At 34.1% G+C, this 20,360-nt stretch overlaps 1 protein-coding gene across 4 annotated transcripts in view; it reads right to left on the reverse strand.

Moving 5' to 3' along the window:
* The window catches only part of KLHL4 (kelch like family member 4), a 124,680-nt gene extending 105,762 nt beyond the window's left edge, over nucleotides 1-18,918 (reverse strand). For 3 of the 4 annotated variants that reach the window (XM_022580804.3, XM_089904298.1, XM_022580806.3), the window contains exon 1: nucleotides 18,203-18,917. In XM_022580804.3, coding sequence (XP_022436512.2) covers nucleotides 18,203-18,624 — 422 coding nt within the window. In that variant the 5' untranslated portion in view covers nucleotides 18,625-18,917. Of the gene's footprint in view, nucleotides 1-18,202 lie in introns of all 4 variants that reach the window. The other variant, XM_022580805.3, reaches the window with a different exon arrangement.
* Between the last annotated feature and the right edge of the window lie 1,442 nt (nucleotides 18,919-20,360).

Here is a 20,360-nt window from a genome sequence, read left to right on the forward strand (position 1 = left end):
TGTAAAGAGAAGTTTTATTTTTATGTGACTTTTGTTTTCCAGACATGGGAGGAATTTACAGTAAATACACCTTCTTGAGTTTCATTTACCATTTTGTATCAGTGTAACAAACGTGCAGTCTGGATCATTTTAACTTGTTTAATAGTAGTGAGAGCATCTTGACATACAAAATTGAATCTAAATAGAGTGTCAAATCAAAACACTTCTGAAAAAAGAGCAAGACTCAGTTAGTGGGAAGGTCCAAGGCTTAAAGTATCTCTGCTAAGGCTGTCAACATGACAGAATTTTCATGGTTGTCTGTTGTGGAAAACATTCCCTTCATGTCTCACAAAGTGCTTCTTGAACAAGGGTTGACAAACTATAGCCCGTGGTACCAAATCCAACCAGCCATCTGTTTTGTATGGTCTGTGAGCTAAAAATGGATTTTACATTTTCTTACTGGTTAACAGAATCAAAAGGATGCAAGAAAATTGTATACAATTCCAAATTCAATGTTCATAAATATGTTCTTATTGGAACACTGTTGCACTCATTCATTTACATATTTTCTAAGGCTGGTTTTGAGCTAAAGTCAGAGTTAAGGGGTAGCAACAGAGACTGGATGGCCTGCAAAATCCAAAATATTTACCCTGTTTCTTTACAGAGAGTTTACCTACCCTTGTAAAACATTCATTGCTTTCATGTCCCACAATGCGTTTCTAGAATATCAACAGACATAAAAGTTTTATTATCTTATGTGCTATATTTTTAGTTTGATTTTACCACAATCCAAATAATACAATGATGCATTAAAGTGGATCTTTAAATTTCTTTAATTCCATCCACTGCTTGGATTACTAGATAATGTTACCTGCTAAACATTACCATTCCAGATATTCACTTTAGTGAATGCGAGAAGGTTGTTTGTAATTGACTAGATTATATGAGGAAATCTCCTCAAATGAGAAATTAAATGAAAGAATTGGTAAAATAGCAATGACTTTTTATACCTATTATTAAATAATTAAGTGAATGATTAAACAATGGCTAAATAATTAGGAGGCAGTTTCTATCACCTATAAGAAACTATAGTATGCTTAACAATTAGCATTATCACATAAGATGAATGAGGCATGATGAAAATTGTTCAAAATGTAAAATGATAATGTTAACATTAATTGAATACTTACATGTAAGACACTGTTTAATGACTTTATATTTATTGCCTCAATTAATCTTCCACACAACCATATGAAATAGGTGCATATACTTTCCTCATTTTAAACACAAAGAGAAACTGAGAGGTTAAATAATTCACTTGAGGTCATAACACAAAAAAGTTGCAGAACTAGCCTTTGAATTTTGATACTTTAACTCCAGGGTGAATCTGATCATGCTTTTCTATATAGGATGTGGAAGGAAAATGTCCCTTGACACAAGCACACTTGGGTTGGTTATGGAGCCATAATTTTTTTTTGCATAAAACAATGAGCATTGTAGGTTTGTTAACATGAGTTGAAGATAAATTCCATTGCTCATAACAATTAACTTTTTATTCACCGTATTAGCCATTTTGTTAGCGTGCTTTTTCATTTCCATTGGTTTTACAAAATAAGTGATGCCTGATATTTTGAGCAAATCAAATACAAACTGTGGTAGACTATGAAAATAATGATTCTTCTAAGGAGAACAAACAATAAATACAAAGTCACACTTTGTCTGCTGTCCATAACAATTAACAATTATTCTCTATGTTGGCAACCAGCAGCATAGAGAATATCAAGAGACAGGAGGAAAACTGGTTTGCATTTGGCACAGCAGCGAGAGAGTATTATTATGTACAAGCTCAGGTCTGACCTTTCAATGATGCCTGCTTAAAATTCATAGATATTGATTAAAGAAACTAATATTTTCAAATTTATATTGGTGCTTTTCAGTCACAGTTCACTTTGAAAATCAACTAGGTATATTTTTATAATCGCATATTATTTTGGATGTTTTGTAGAGAAATGGCAAATTATGAAAAAAAATCATAAACACAGGGCATTTAGTACTGCTGAATCCCAGAAAAGAAATCATTGAGTGTAAAAATCAGACACTTCAAGCAAAACATAAATTGCCATGAATATGATGTTTTAGCAGAAGGAATCAAGCTACTTTCCAGACAGGCAGGAGACATAAAGGGAACTGGAAATACTGGAGAGAAATTTATATTTAAATAAAAATGATGACAGAAAGTTTTAATGGAGAAAAAATAGTTTTATGTCCTCTTTATTACTTTCTATTAAATGCAGCAGATACTGGATAAGGATAAGTCCTCAATAGAAGATTCCAGAGAAACTAGCATGAAAAGTCTAAACCAAAAATGACTCAAAGTTTTAACACTTCTAAAAATATATGAACAAATATATATATATATATATATATACACACTGTATATTATACTGCATATATGATATGCAGATTATAACCTACATATTCTTGGTCCTTTTTGAATTGTCTAATCTCATTAAAATGACAAATCCTTGTATCTACTGTGCAGTACTCTCTTCTCAAATGTTAATGCATATTTTAACCATAATTATTTATAAAATAGGGAAGTAAAATGAACATCTCATGTGATTTGTTTTATTTTAGTACTTAAAGAGTCTATGCTCTTTAATGAAACCTGAGAAAGTCAAAGGTTGGGCAACAATGTCCAGCAAGAGAAGCAACTCAGATACAAGATTAGGTGCAGCTTTGGGACCCATAGTGTTATCTCTCTTCTTTCCAAGTTTTCTCACATAACTCCTTGTAATTTAAGAAGAGAAAGACAAACGAATGGGGATGAAGGATGTAGAGCTAGGTGAAGCTCATACTCAAAACCGCATGAGTGATATACTGTGGCAGAATTTAAGGCTTTCCCTTCTATTTCACCCTGAGACTCTAGAAAGTGTCCACAAAATAAACATCTAAATAAATAAAATAAAATGAGTTCAGATTATTAATTCCCAAGGTGATCAGTATGAGTAGAATTTATTAAGTAGAATTTTCTAAAAATCATTTTATCTTTTAGCTAGATGTTCTAACTATAGTAATAGTCCTCCAAAAGTTTAGTTGCCACTTTTTTTCAATGGCAATTCTGTCACTTTAACTTATGTTTTTGCTCTGCTAATTAAATTACCATACCTAGCAAAGTTTAGTGGGATATAGTAGTTTCCAGAAATAAATATCAATAATACTCATGGTTCATACCCAGTTATGTAAGCATGATATTTTGGCATGGTTGGTTCCTGATACAACCCTGACATAATCAGCCAGAACATGTTTGAGGCTCAAATTAGAATCGCCTAATTCATGTTGAATTCTGTAGCACTCTGTAGTCCCTTCTTAGAATACCTGAATTAATTTTAAAAACCAAATGATTATAAAAGTTCCCCATGTCCCCCCTTTTCTGGCCATGTGCTCTTAGTTTCCATTAAATGAGAAGAATGAACTTATAGCTATTGACAAAAATAATTAAATAGATATTGAACAATTTTTTAAAAATACTTGAGTAAAATCTGAAGGTCATGTATGATATTTAAGCTAGTTAAGATTTATTTAAGCATTTCATGAGTAAAACAAATCATATTCATTTAATTGTACCTTGAGAAGAGGGCATGGTTTCTGAAAGTTTGACCTTTTCTAGGAAGTGTGTGTGTGTGTGTGTGTGTATGTGTGTGTATGAGAAAGAGAGAGAGAGAGGGAGAGAGATTGTATGTGTATGTGTGTGTGTGTGTGTGTGTAGGCTGGATACTATTTTGGGACCTCTGAGATGAAAGTCACAGAGTCATTCCAGAATTTCCATTTAAAGTTGAAAAACTAGAAAACTATGTAAAATATAAAAAAATAAAATCATTGGAGAACATATTATTTAGAATTCAAATTAATATTATAAACAAAAATTATCTTATCTTTTATTACATCTTCTTGATGTACTCAAAGAGATGTGTTTTTGAAGGACAACTTGTACCAAGTCAATGATCTCTTGGTTCCAACATATCAACTAAAGCAAAAAAGCTGGGAAAATGTCTGGAAATCTTTAGTTTATTCTTTTACACATATATTCACTTGGTTATTTTTCAGCAGTGTAGGTATGACCTTGACCTTAATGGCTCTCTTAGTGATCGGAACACTTATTATAAATTCAAGAGCCATTCTTCTTTCTAGGGTGATGGAGGTAGGGAGGAGAAGAGATATTATTGTACTAGATATAATGAGTTTTATTTATTTTGATTGCACACAAAGGTCAAAGCAAGCCTTCTGGGAAATAACACTGTAACAGTGGTAGCATAGATGAGTGATTAAGATGTTTCTCAACATAAATATAATTTACAAATCAAAAAATTAAATAACAGGCTTGAATTCAATAAATAGAGTGTGTTCTGATGTCACAGTGTATACCGTTCTCACTACTATTAATAAACCATTTCATGTATCCTGTGATTTAAAGCCTTCAGTGTACTTCACTAATGGTACTGCATACATCAGTAAAAAGTAAGAAAAACTTTAAAAATACTAAAGATGCAAATGGTTTAATCATTAAAAATGCTTAATAGTCCATTAGCTTATAAGTGCTTCTTAGATACATTTTCAGAATTAAGCAATCATCATTCAGCAAACAAAAGAAATTCTGTTTCTATTTACCTATAAATTAATATATGTGATTTATTGCAAAATTAAAAAAAAAATACATATACATGTTCAAATTCTAACTTTTGCAAATAACTTTAAATTATATTTTAACAGTATGTGATGACCAAGCTATTTAAGAATGACTTAATCAGATATCCTCTACTGTTTTACTTTAATAGAACCTTAGAAAGACTATCAGTTTATTCATTCAAATTGAAAGACAATGAAACACTACTTATTAATTTTGCCAAATATATCCCCCACATAAGCCTTTTCCACACTTTTTGGCAGATTGATATTTTAGCTAAATAATGACTAGAATTCTCATGCACCTGTAAAAATCTATGCTATGCTGGAAGGATAAAAGGAAATAATTTTATGCAAGGGGAAATAACTATTATTTAAGCTTGACTGGAAGCAATAACAGATGTTTCATGAATTTTCATGTTTTTGCCAGTATTTTCTTCCCCCTTTTTTTTTTTTTGCGGTACGCAGGCCTCTCACTGTTGTGGCCTCTCCCATTGCAGAGCACAGGCTCTGGACGCGCAGGCTCAGTGGCCATGGCTCACAGGCCCAGTTGCTCCACGGCATGTGGGATCTTCCCGGACCGGGGCACGAACCCGTGTCCCCTGCATCGGCAGGCGGACTCTCAACCACTGCACCACCAGGGAAGCCCCTTTTCTTCCCATTTTAATGGCAAAGAACTTTGAGTACCACCAGCAATTTTTATCCGTTTATTTTTACAAGCCTCTTTCAACACAAAAGTAAAAAAATTCTGTGATAGTCAGACCCTTACTAGTTGTATAGCTGTCAACAGAAGACTAACTAAATTATCTAGAGGGAAGAAAGGGGATTTTAAGACTTTTTGGGCTTGAAGAAGAAAAAGTTGCAGGATAACTTTAAAGGTTATCCTAAATGTTTTACATAGATATATTTATCACCAGTTTTATATTGTTGAGAGGAAAATAAGAGAATAGGGCCTAATTGTTTTAGTATATTTGTTGGTTAGCTTACAGAGAAACTGTCAGTGTTATTTGAATTATCTCCTCATCTTTGAATAAATTTGCAGCACTGATCTACTTAAGAATAACAGCATAAATATGATCTCATTCAGTTCTTGATTACCCATACTACTTATGGGCAGAAGCCAAAAGAGTAGATGATTCCTTGACCAGAGACAGTCATTGTGTTGTTCTTGAACTCCCGAGTGTATGGAGAAGCCCCTGTGTGGTGACAGACAATTTACAAAGCAAAACATCTATTCTCAAAATGACTGAATATTTTAGATATTTTCTGCAAACAGTAGAATGAATAAGATGATTTAACTTTTTTATGGTAAAAAAGGTATGTAAAATGTCCTAGTTTATGTCTTTGATGTGGCAGTTATCTGATGTGAAGTGTAAAAATTATTGCATGTAGTTATTTGTAAGAAATTCTGTAAACAGGCTAACATAGGCACTTTTAGACATCAGCTATAATGATGATTGCACACTCATAAATTTATCTAAAGGAAGTAGCTGAATATGCTATTAAGAGAAGAGCATGGTTAAAGTCCAGGAGTTAGGAAATTTGGCTTATAGTTACAGTTTTGCCACTAATTAGCTATAGTTATTCTATGTTTTAACCTTTTCCCACACCTGTCTATTTCTTTAAAAGTCCTTTCTAACCAAAATCCTAAGATATTTGTAAATTTGCAATTTTTATAAACTTCAGTCAAATGAAACGGGATAAAAAATTCAGAGCATAAATTTCCTTTTTCTTCATATATATAGTAGTTATGAAAATAATTATAGCATATATACTTGCTTTGATCACATGTGGCAAGTTCAAATGTATGTACTTTTATTTCTGTAATATAGAAATAAAAATCATCTCGATCTTGATACATTAGCAAGATGTACACTAATTGCTATCAAGCTTGTTTTATCCTTAAGCAAGACAAGTTATTTAGATCAGCCAGGGCTTCCCTGGTGGCACAGTGGTTGAGAGTCCGCCTGCCAATGCAGGGGACACGGGTTCGTGTCCCGATCTGGAAAGATCCCACATGCCGCGGAGCGGCTGGGCCCGTGAGCCTTGGCCACTGAGCCTGCGCGTCCGGAGCCTGTGCTCCGCAACGGGAGAGACCACAACAGTGAGAGGCCCGCATACCGCAAAATAAATAAATAAATAAAAAATAAGTATCTATAGTATATATAGCATTATATTAGTAATCGTTGTCCAACCTTCAAAATACCTCACCTGAGAGTTGACGGACCACAATGATGGTAAAGTGTCATTGGTTATTTTGTTTCTGAGTTGAAAAATTAACAATAATAAACATTTCCATGTGGTTGAAATTTGTTGCTATTCTTGGATTAAACTTTCTATGTTTGCATTTCAACACGTCTTGAGTCATTAACCCTACTTCCATCTTAATTATCCTGGGTAGCTTCTATATTAAACACTAGGAGATCTGAACTGAGTTGCTACCTTGTAACTGCTTTTAAAACTTTTATTGCGAGGGTGTGCTTTTCCATTCCAGCTGGAAACTCCATAAGGGTAGGATATATGTTTTTATTCCTTTGTCATCCTTTCACAGAACTTAATAAAGTTCATTACACATGGAAGAATGAAAGGCTAAATTAATGCTGCTGACTATTTTTAAAGCATTTTCTTGGTCAATATTTGAGAACTTAATGTAAATCATAGATTCAAGTGTATTTACTATTCTGTATATAAAGTACAATCAATTATTATGCTTTATAACCTATTATACTTTATATGAGACCTTGCTGTTTTATTTATTGCATGTTTACAAATATATCAAGTATTAGGATCCTGTAGGAATCCTGACAAATTAGGCTTGCAGGAGCTGACAAAACGTTTTTTAAAGTTTGGTTCAGAAGTTTTTTACAAATTCAGATTCCTAAATCTCACCTCAAAACTAATAAGTTAAATTCTCTGGTAGTGGATACTGAGTAACTACATTTTTAACAAGTTCCCCAGATTATTCTTGGGCACAGTGAAGTCCAAGATCCTATTTGCACTAACAAGAAAGAGAACTGCCCCAGGTATAGCTCATTAAACTAGCATCTCTGAAAATTATCTGCCTCCCACACTCCATTACAACCAACATAATACTGGAAGTCCTAGCCAGAGCATTTAAGAAGATAAATAAAAGTTATCCTAATCAGAAGGGAAGAAGAAAAATTATCTGTGTTTGCAGACAACATGCTCTTATATGTAGATAACCCTAAAGACTCCTCAAAAAAGCTGGTAGAACTAATCAACAAATTCAGTAAAGTTGCAGGATACAAAATAAACATTTAAAATCCTTTCTGTTTCTACACCAACAATGACCTACCTAAAAAGGAAATTAAGAAAACTATTCCATTTACAAAAGTGTCAAGAAGAATAAAACACTTAGGAATAATGAAATTGAACCTTATGGCATATACAAAAATCAACTCACAATGGATTAAAGATTTTAATGAAAACCTGAAACCATAAAACTCCTAGCAGAAAACACAGGGAAAAAGCTTCAAGACATTGTCTTGGCAATAATTTCTTGGATATAATACCAAAGCACAAGCAACAAAAATGAAAATAGACTAGTGGGAATACATCAAACTAAAAGTACATAAAATAGCAAAGGAAACAATCAATACTCAAAAGGAAAATAACAAAGGAAACAATCAATACTCAAAAGGCAACCTATGGAATGGAAGAAAATATCTATAAACCATCTATCTGATAAGGGTTAATATCTAAAATATGTAAGGGACTCACACAAGTCAATAGCAAAGAAACAAATAATTTGATTTAAAAATGGGCAAAGAAATAGACATTTCTTCAAAGAAGACATACAAATGGACAACAGGTATATACAAAGGTGCTCAACATCACTAATCATCAGGGAAATACAAATCAAACCCACAGTGAGATATCATCTCAAATCTGTTAAAAATACTATTATAAACACAACAACAAAAAAAAAACAAATGATAACAAGTGTTGGCGAGGATGTGGAGAAATCAGAACCTTTGTTATATGTTGATGGGAATATAAAATGGTGCAGCTACGAAGGAAATCAGTTTGGAACATCCCCAAAAACTTAAAAATAGAACTACCACAGGATTCAGCAATCGCTTCTTGGTATATATCATTTAAAAAATTGAAATCAGTTTCTTGAGGAGATATTTTCACTGCCATGTTCATTGCATCATTAGTCACAGTATCCAAGACATGGAAACAGCCTAAGTTTCCATTAACAGATGGATGCATAAAGACAATGTGGTATATACATACAATAGAGTATTATTCACCTTAGAGAAATCCTGCCTTATACAACAACATCGGTGAACCTGGAGGGCATCATACTAAGTGAAATAAGCCAGTCACAGAAGGACAGAAACTGTATTATTTCATTTATATAAAGTACATAAAATAATCTAACTCATAAAAACAGAGAGTAGAATGGTGGTTTCCGGTGACTGGGGGGGAGTGAGAAATGGAGAGTTGTTGTTGAATGGATGGAGTTTCAATTATACAACTTGAATAGGTTCTAGAGATCTGCTCTACAACTTTGTGTCTATACTCTATTGTGTACTTAAAATTTTGTTGAGAGGATAGAACTCAATTTAAGTATTCTTGCCACAATAAAACTAAAGCTAAAAAGATATTTTTGAAAATTAAAAATCACTTATTCAAATGTTTAGTGAACTGCTCAGAGTCCTGGAATACCATTCAACTAGACCTTGATAAAAAAAAAAAGCATCATACTTTTTAAAATCTAAACATCCTAAATGGATATTCCACATGTCAAGTCCTTTATTTTCTATTTTTTCTCACCACATTTTTTTCCCTTAAAGCATTATATATATTAACATGCTTTCTTTGCTACCATTCATTACTTTGTTTTTCCTGTGTAATGGAATGTTGGAGAATCTGAGGAAAGCAAGTGGAACTTCTCCCTAAAATTACTCACAGACACAAAATATTTTTCTTTTTTTCGGTACACGGGCCTCTCACTGTTGTGGTCTCTCCCGTTGCGGAGCACAGGCTCCGGACGCGCAGGCTCAGCGGCCATGGCTCACAGGCCCAGCCGCTCCACGGCATGTGGGATCTTCCCAGACCGGGGCATGAACCCATATCCCCTGCATCGGCAGGCGGACTCTCAACCACTGCGCCACCAGGGAAGCCCGTAGACACAAAATATTTGAATAACTTCTTGGACGTTAAAAAACCCAGACCTCTAAGATAAAGTCCAGATAGTCCTTATCTGTCTTTTAAGATCTTCCATGATCTATGCCTGACCTTCCTTTTTTGCTTAACTTTGTACTATTCTCCAATGTATATCATTCACTTCAGCCAAACTGAAATCTGTCATTTGAGCACACCTTAAATTTCTATGTTTCAGTGCCTTTTTCAAGGTACTGTGTTTGTCCTCCTACCTAGAATTCATTCTTCCCCATATCTGTATCAAAACGCTATCCATCCTTAAAATTGATCTCAAATCGTGCTCCTCCATGAAATATTCTAAGATTGCTCTGGTCAGAAGAATTATTTCTTGTCTTTGAATGCCTAGCAGTTTCAATGACCAAGCAACTTAAACTGTTTTTGCAATACACTCTTTTTTTTATTGCCATAAACCTACCAAGTAGATGCACTTTAGCTCCCCAACAGTATTTTAAGTCTCAAGTGGGAATCAACATCTATTATTTATCTTTCATCTTTAAAGTGCCTAAGAAAACATAATGCATACAATTGGGATTCAATAAACACTTGTTGAATGGCAGAAACAAATTAATATCAACATTTTATTTAAGCAATTGGCTTGTTGAATGTTACAACAGAATTCAGACTAAATTAAAGAGTTGCCTAAAGTGTTATGTGACAGTCTGTAACACATGCAATTGTTTATTAGTATTGTTATAGACAATGCAATCAACATTAGCCAGAAAAGGACATCTAAATGCCACTGTGTTGAAGCAATCTAGTTATACAGGGAAAATGTGGACAAGACTTAACAGTTAGCTTCTATTGAGTGAGCTAAAAGTGAAACGACCAAGGGCTTCCCTGGTGGCGCAGTGGTTAAGCGTCCGCCTGCCGATGCAGGGGACACGGGTTCGTGCCCTGGTCCGGGAAGATCCTACATGCCGCGGAGCGGCTGGGCCTGTGAGCCATGGCTGCTGAGCCTGCGCGTCCGGAGCCTGTGCTCCGCAACGGGAGAGGCCACAGCAGTGAGAGGCCCGCGTACGGCAAAAAAAAAAAAAAAAGTGAAATGACCAAGAACCCATCACATGTTAAAGACCTGCCAAAAACACTTGTAAGTTGTATAGTATGGCTCCTGAAGAAGCAATAGCAATACACAGTGTGTAAGAAGGGCAACAAGTTTACATTCTGTACAATAGCGTTTGAAAGCATGTAAAGGACAAGCCACTTCGACTAACATTAACAGGTTAAGAAAAGTTAACCAGGAGTAAAAAAGCATTCACTTCTGATAGTTTCAATAAACATGATTGCTAGTATTGCTCTCCTCCAGTGCAAATGCTAGTGATATGTAAGTATTATATCTATATATTGATTTGGGAAATAATTATTTTACAATGTTTTCAGAGTAAAAACATGTTGAATAAAATTTCAGTAATACTTTTTCCATCCTAAAACATCAGATAATGAAAACTATTTGATTTTGATTTTCTCACTTTTAGTTACATTCTCTTAGATAGTTATTTTTAAGTCTATTTACAAAATCTTATTTCTCAACCACTGGGATACATATTGTCCATTCTCTTTAGTGAAATTGTAATCTTAATGGAATGGAATCACCATGAATAAAATATACTCAATGGCTGTATTTTTCATTTTAGCATGGAGTAATACAGATTTTTATATAAAGAAGATTGTTTTATACGTGCCATTGTTTCCTCCTAAGAGATAAACCACAGACAGTAATATGAAGAAATAGAAAAAATGTGGCAGGCCATATTTTCATTTGAAAGCTCCAATAAATATATACCACTTCATTAGTAACCATGGTGTTCTGGAGTGATTAAATAAAAATGAGTTTATTTATACCCAACTATGACTTTATTAATTGCTATGCCCTTAAAAGTTGGTCCAAGCCAAATGATAGAATCAATATCATGGGGATACGAATTGAAATTGCATGTAATTTTAGTTGTTAACAGAACTTTAACTGATTTCCCTAAGATTGCCCTTAGGATAAAATCTTGTTGCTAATGTATAAGATTTTTGCATGGAGGAGGTAACAGCCCACTAATTTTTTTTTTCAGCCCACTGATTTTGATTTGGTATCCTTCTATTCAGTTGCCAAAGAACAAAAATAAACAAAACTAACAAATAACAGCATGTACTCAATTCTTATAATTGGGTGGTCTTCTAGCATCGATTTACTAAATCTATTTACTAAGATAGTCTTTGCTAAAATATTGTACATTTTTAAAGAAAAGTTGTGATAGTGTAATGATAGTATAGGGAGTTCCTATAAACCCCACATCCAATTTTCCCTATTATCAATATCTTACACTAGTCTGGCACATTTGTTACCATTAATTGACCAGTTTTGATACATCATTATTAATTAAAGTCCATTCTTTATTCAGATGTCCTCAGTTTTTACCTAAAGTCCTTTTTCTTTTCCATATCACATTTATTCATCATGTATTCTTAGGCACTTCTTGGTTGTGACAGTTTCTCAGATTTTCATTGTTTTTGATGACATTTACAGCTTGAAGATTAAACACCAAGCATTTTGAAAAATGTCCTCCTATTTGGATTTGTCTGATGTTTTTCTCATGATTAGATTGGGATGGGGACGATGGGTTTTATGGAGGTAGAAGACAGAAGTAAAGTGCCATTCTCATCACACCATACCAAGTATATATACTGTCAACACTACTGAGCAGTTTTGATGTTAACCTTGATTACGGGGCTGAGAGAGTATTCTTCATGTTTCTCCACTGTAAATGTACTCTTCCCCCACCACGCTTCCATGCTATACTCACTCTTCGAAAAGAAGTCATTATGTGCAGCCCACACTTAAGGTACAGTGTTCAGCTCCACCTCCTTGAGGACAGAGTATGTACATAAATTATTTGGAATTCTTCTGCACCACAGATTTGTTTTTTCTGTCTTATTTATTTAAACATTGATTTATATCAATACAGACTTAAATTTTTATTTTTACTTAAGTTTATAATACTTTTTTTTGTTTGTTTGCTAATATTGTTCCAGCTTTGGCCATTAGGAGCTTTTTCAGTTGGCTCCTGTGTCCCTTTGACATACCCTCATGATTACTTTTTTGAGGACTTTCTACTTTATAACACAAGATATTCCAGATTCATCTTGCAGAATATTGACTTATGTTTCTTTATTAAGGATCCAGTGTTCCCCAGTCCTCCACCTCAATTTTAGTTTTTCATCTCCTTCAAATATAAGAATTTCACATTGATATACATACACACATATATACATATGTGTGTATGTATGTGCATGTGTGTATATGTGTATATATATAGCATTGAAACTATTTTTACTTACAAGGTCATAGGAAAGAAATCAAAAAGATTAGTATTAAGGGGCAGATGTCTTACAAAAATCAGAAAGGAGATATACAAGTTTAAAAAATAAATTTTAATGTACTAAGTGATTGAATATTTAAGCACTGTGTAATAGGTCAATGCAATTAATATGCTGCTCCTGAAGTCACATATTAAGTAGTACCACATACTTTAAGTTCTTTATTTATATTTCCAAATGCAGAAGAAAAATAATTCTTGTCTTTCAAATATCAGAAATAACTATAGGTGCTTAATCATAATACTTAAAGAAACATGACCCTAACATATTGCCAGATGCCCAGATGGAAAGGAGTCCCAATTTTCTCAAATATTAAATATATTTTAATTAATGTTAGCTTAAATATATATGCAATACCACAATGTTAAGAATGAGTCGTGAGGACCATGGTACCTCAGTCTCAGGAAAGAGGCTGCGAGTAGCAAGGATTTAAAATCAACCAACATAAGTTCATTAGGAATTAGGAATGTTAGGAATCATTACACTAAGTTTAAATTATGTGTTAAAATATTCTAAATTTAGTAAAGCAATTGAATAACTTATGTAGTTGTATATGGTACATTTTAACCCATCGACAAAAGGATTTAACCTTAAATTTTCTATAAACAACAATAAAACTGTAGTTAGCTCCTTATTCTTTCCTTTGAAGTAACAGTTTCTACTGAATAATGCAGTGTAAAATTAAGTAACACAGGCCTAGTTCTGAACTTTAGAAGGCCACATTATTTTTGCCTTGTAAGAAGATAAGCAAAAACCACAACAGATATCCAACAAAATTATACCCAGAGAAAGATGTGAATATTACCTTTACATTCAAAAATTTTCCTTGGAAACATGAGAAAATATATGTAAAATATTTAGTGCCTGGAACATAGTAAAGGTTTACAAAAGGTACTTATTATTTTTAATGTTGTATTATTACTGTTACTTTCCAAAATCATCTGCTACCACTCTCCCCTTTAAAAACTCTACTCCAGCTGCACTAGCCTCCTTGTGTTTAAACATATCAAGCACACTCCCATCTCAGGGCTCTTGAATTTGCTGTTCTGTCTTCCTGGAAAGTGCTCCCTGTAAATAACCAGGTACCTTACTCCCTACTTTATGAGAAAAGATATTACAATAAACTTCATTATTTAAGATTTCTCTTATGCATAAATATTTCCCAAGCATATTCCATATCACAGATGGATCTGTGTTGAGGATGAAGACGCACAATACATTTGGCCTTATCTGAATTGTTTTGTTAAGAAAGCAAATACACCATCATGTGTCCATTTTCACAAAGGACACAGGGGCCACTGTACATGAGGCATATGGTCTGCTGGCTGAATAGCCAGAACCTCAGAGGACAAAATGACACCATGGTTAACAGGATGGCTGGAAAGTCTCCTCTTTGACAATGGAATATGCATGTGATCTTAAAGTTACTATAGTAAACAACAAGTCAGGACATATTTTTGAATTCACCAGTTAAGGGTGTTTGGAACATTAATCAATGGACTGTGTTGGTACATGTGGCATTGATGTGAATAGAAAAAATATGGATGGAGGTTAGGGGCTCCCCTGTAGCACAGAAGCAGTAACCTCTCATTTGTTTGAATTTTTGAGTCAGACATCCTCATGGCTGCCTCTTCATTTAGATGGCTTCACTGCATTTAGATCTCTGCTCAAATGTTACCTCATCAGAAAGGCCTTCCCTATCTGAAGGAGTATCCCTTCTTCACTCTATTCCCTCTAATTATTTTTTCTTCATAGTACTTACAACCATTTAAGTACTACATTTTTGTTTATTTTTATTATCTCTCTCTCCCCATTAGAATGTATACTCTATGAAAACAGGTTCTCTGTTTTGATCCTGTTTTATCCCCAGTGCCTAGAAGTGTGCCTGACACCCAATGGTGCTCAATATTTGTGGAATGAATTATTAATTAATTCTAAGTCTTATTCATCCAATCCCCCCTTCTTCGGGATATCAAAGTATATAGTGCCAGCTGCTCTTTTTTTTTTTTTCTAGGCAAGCTCACTTGAAAACTGAAAAGGTCTCAAATGGAGGGAATTTGGAGTCTTGTCTAACACTGCAATACTGGAAAAGATATACAGAATCATATATCATACAATTAGTAATTTATGCAAAAACCAAAAGCCCCAACAGGTAGTATGAGGGTATTATCCCCATTCCTGCTAATTCCTTAAAACTAAACACGCCTGTGAATCTCCAGCTTTGCACTGGGGCATGTTGTTCTGGGCCCATACACAGATCATCAGCATTTTATTCAATGTTCTCAAGCGCAATGAGGAGATAACAGCATTTGTCTTGGCAAATGCAGTTTACCACTTTATACACCTCGGTACTTAGGCATCATCTCTTTATGAGCAGTTAAAATATATATTTTATATATATATACATATATAATCTTATAACTAAATATTCTAATATAAAGGCATAATCATAATACACTTAAAATATTCTGATTTTTGGAATTCTAGGCATGAAATAAAGAAAAGAAAGGACATTGAACAAGGTCATTATGGGGAAGCAAAGATGCAGAGTTCGTAGATAACTAGGACAAAAAGAAAATGATAATTGAGCCCAGGCATACTGATATGTGCATACTCACAGTGTGGGATCATGATACAGAGTTGCTCATAAATGAAGTACATACTATACTTCAATTACATAGGAATGTATTGAGGTTTTTAAATCCCACAAAAACATTTTAATATAACTTAATACCTTGGCTTTACTATCTGTTTTAGTAGTAATGGTAGTTTATTCAACTATATTACATGTTAGTAATTTAGTCCATTCTCTATTAATCCCCTGAATATTTGTAGGAAGCATGATGGCTTAAAGACCTTTATTTTGCCCCAAGTGTTAGAGCCCATCTTGTGTTCTCCACACTGACTGCCATTTTTGTTTGTTTGTTTGTTTTTTAACCACAAGACTTCTATTGAGGGGATAACAGGTTGCTGCCAACTTCGCAGGATTTTTTCCTCCTGCTTCTCAATTTTGTTGAAAAAGAGAGGCATTAGGAAAACGGGGCATAAAAGAGTTCCTTATCAAACTCTCTTTACCCAAGATGAAACAATTCAGAATGGATAATGATAGATTAATAAACCATCATATTTCAATTAATAAGGTCCTCAATTTACCCCTTCTCTTCTGCTTAAAATATCCTTGGCACATCTATAAAACCACTTCCTGTATTTATTTTAAGAAAATATTAACTTTCCACTGTAACCATATGATATTTAACAGAAAATTTTTTAGAACATGAACACTATCAAGAATAAAATAAAAAGAAAAATATATTAAAAAATATTACTTGGTGACACTTTATATTTGACATTTTATCTGGCATTTTCATTTAGCAACTAATTTATTGTAAATATATTCTCATGCTGGAAAATCAGTTTAGGGATCCTCAAAGAATTTTGTCAGGAAGTCACAGTGGATAATTTAAATTATTCTACAACAGAGTCAAATGTGCTTAACTTCCATATTCAGCAGTTTTTAAAATTGTTGTCCATGGTGAGGGGAAATAATTTGAAAACCTGCTGAATCTAAAGCATAGATTATATATTACTTTGAAATCCAAGTATTTGTACTAAATACAACCTGCAATCCCAAAAGTTATACAGTATTTTCTGGAGTAATCACAAAAATGTTTAGGAAAATTCTTACATACACATTTTATTTCTTAAGACATCTGTATCACAATCTATTATTATACTTAAATTCATTTCAAAAAATCATTTCATTATTTACATTTCATACAGAAAGACTGAGTTCGTATAAAGGTATCATTTTGCACAGTTGCTTTGTCTTTTGCCATAATGTTGTTATGCTGTTTTTTCTATTGATTATGTTTCAAAATTATGGAAGCAAGGAACTGTCAGGTAGATATATTGCAAAAACATATCTAGAAGCAAATTTGCCAGTCCTTCTCCTCTAAACTTATGTAGAGACACAGTATACCAAATATCCAGATTTCTAGATAAGTTAGCATACCTTCATGTTGAACTGCTATAAAATTTAAGACATTTCAAAAATACCTTTTTCTGTGGCTCTTTTACACTTTAATTACATTACCAAAATCGTTAATTGTGTCTACAACATGTTGGGGAAATAAAATCTGATAATGAAACAAGAAAAAAAAACAGTAAGGATCTACTAGATTAAGTTATGTTAGAGAATATTAGAGGAGGGAACATAATTTCCTTCCACTCAAATAATTCTGGTGGACAGAAAAATAAAGTCAAATATTTTACGAGCTATACTTAAACTATACTTTATTATCACTTCTTATTCAATTTTAATATTCTGAAACACTTGACATGTTCCATTTCCTACTTTAAGATCTCACTGCTGTAAGCAACATTTCATTACTTGCTTTATGCAAAATATTTTCATAATTGCAAGCTAGCTATGAAACTAACACAACTTGAAAGAAATCTCAAATGCCAAAGGAAACTGTTCTGTACTCTCACATAAAGATAACATTTATCAAGCGTCAATATAGCAACCACATACTAAGGAATAGATAAGGATGTGCTGAGCAGTCAGAGCTTTTATTTTGTCAGAGTTGGCCTGACAAAGTCAGAAAGAGTTCTATATAATTCATCACACTTGTACAAAAAATCATAACTATTTGAACATTCAAGCCATAGAGGATATATACAGAAAATTAGCAATTATAATAAACATCTCTTAGAACTGAAACAGTATTCTTAATGGAATCGGAATGGAATAGGAAAAGTAAACTCACAACTCTAAAGCATATATCCCATTAATTATCAAAATGAATGTATTATTACTATTTTCCTTTATAGACCTAGAGGAGGGGGTTACTTGGAGACCCTGATTGGCTGCATACAAATTCAGAGATTATTATAACACTTTTATTTAAACATTAAATGAGAGTTTTAGAGGATAAGTTAACCTAAGCTATGACTTTGTTGTTATGTTTTCGAAAACTCCTACCTTGCTGTTGAATCTTCTGTATTGTCATTAGCCATCATCTCCAAATCTTGTGAGTGTTTCTCACAAGCTTCTTTGAACAAATTCTCCTCTGGAACTGCTTTAGGAGTATCTTCATTTGCTCGAAGATGTTCTATCAGGTTTTGTGAGTGCCAATTCTGAAGGGCTCTTTGATGGGAAGGGGCCGATCCTGGCGCTTGTGTCAGTATGTTGTGGTGGACAGGACTATTGCTTTTCTTCAGTCCATTTCTGTCCCGAGAGTGGTTCTTCAACCTGCCCTGAACCGGGGTCCCTCTATGCTCATATCCTTCCTGCTGAAGGCAGTTTCCAGTGTTGGGCGAACCTTGAGAAGGATGACTAAACCACCTCCAGCGTAGCCTTAGGATCTGTTTCACATCAAACTCTTTCTTGCCAGACACTGACATCGTTGCAGGAGGAAAGACAAAAGCCTTCTCTCACAGAAAGGAAACAGCCTTTGTTATCTCTTGTTTCTCTGCCTCTTCTGTAGGACTAACAAAAGCATAAGTGCCGAGAGCAGTCTTTCTTGCTCTCCCCTCCCCCGCTGTCTGTGGTATACTGTGAATACTTCTAGCTTTCCAGCTGAAGCAGAAAGCTGCAGCTAACAGTGTAGGTGGGAACCCATACAGACAGGATGATGAGGTCAGACCTTAAACAAGTAAATCAGCTTAGCACAGGAAAGCAGCTACCACAACACACTCCAGCTGCTAGATTTGCACATTCCCAGCCCTCCTGCCTGGACTTGCAAATATCTAACCCAGCTCTTTCCTAACTGAAGTACAGTAGCTTCAGCCTTTAAATCCAAGCAAGTGAGCAAAAGCAAAGTGTTTAAATTCACTTCCTTCTAGATCCCACTCACCCCATCCCCTGCCAGATTTCATTTCCTGGCAACCCACTTTTAAAAATGTGCCACTTTGTCCTAGGAGAATTTGTAACAGGGAATTCATTATGATCTATTTTGGGGTTCTTATGGAAAATTTGATGGTGGTTCATTAAGGGAAAACATCTTGTCATCTGTCCCCTCATGCACGTTTGTAGTTATTTTTATAAAATAACTGAAAATGTGAGTGTCTTTATAGAAATATTTGCTTGAAAACTTGAACAATTCCAGAAACATAAGAAACTGTTGCTTACCCATGACTAAAAACACACACTCCACTAGGGAATGTTGTAACAGTATTTTAAGTCTACAGCTGAAGGAAGAGAGCGGTGTTTTTCTAAGCTCATTAGGTTAGAAGACATGTCTTCTCTCAGGAACCAAAACTTGAAAATGAATAGTTCATCCTGGCTCCATGCCAGTATAAACACTTCCTTATCATGCTCTTTACTTTCACAGGCAGTGTTAAAGGTCTATTTTCTTTGTTCAAAAGTCCGTATGAGAGGATGCAAAAGCATGTTTTGAAGTAACTCCAAATTGTCACATAACTCAGTAATAACTGTGCACAAAGTACTTTGAGGTATGAATCAGAATCACTACTGTGTACAGGGATAAATGTTTCTATAACAGTATTGTATCAGGAATGTATTCACCAATGCCATTTTGAAATTCAGTTTGAACTTTATAACTTCCATGTCATGCATACATGTGATAAGGGGGAATTGTACCATTGGATCCTTAGAAAGAATATTGAAATTGTAAGGCTTTGATTTTAGTTCTGGCTTTACAGTCAATGAGCTGTATGATCTTGGACAAGTCATTTTACTTCTTTCCATCAGTTATGAAGAACTGATATGGAGGCTGAACAAATTTCCAAGTTTATACTTGCAATGGATTTTTAAAAATTTGGAAATAGAGAATAAAATGAATATCTTTTTGTAAGTTTTGGTAGATATTTTACCTACAATTATCTATAAATCTAATTATACCTTTTCCTTTCCCCTCTTGTTTTTGTAGGTGTAATGGGAAATTTATGTGTCAACTTAAATGGTCTACAGGGTACCCAGATATTTAGTCAAACATTGTTTTGGGTGTTTCTGTGAAGGTGTTTTTGGATGAGCTTAACATTTAAATCAACAGACTAATAGATTGTCTTCCCTAGTGTGGGTGGGCCTCTTCTAATCAGTTGAAAGCCTGAATAAGCAGAATACTGACACTTCCCCAAATAAGAGGAAATTTCTCCTGCCTGACAGCCATCAAGCTGGG

This window comes from Delphinapterus leucas, chromosome X (assembly GCF_059928025.1).
Source record: "Delphinapterus leucas isolate spDelLeu-1000000601 "Yukka" chromosome X, BTC_Dleu_Yukka2, whole genome shotgun sequence".
NCBI classification, from domain to species: domain Eukaryota; kingdom Metazoa; phylum Chordata; class Mammalia; order Artiodactyla; family Monodontidae; genus Delphinapterus; species Delphinapterus leucas.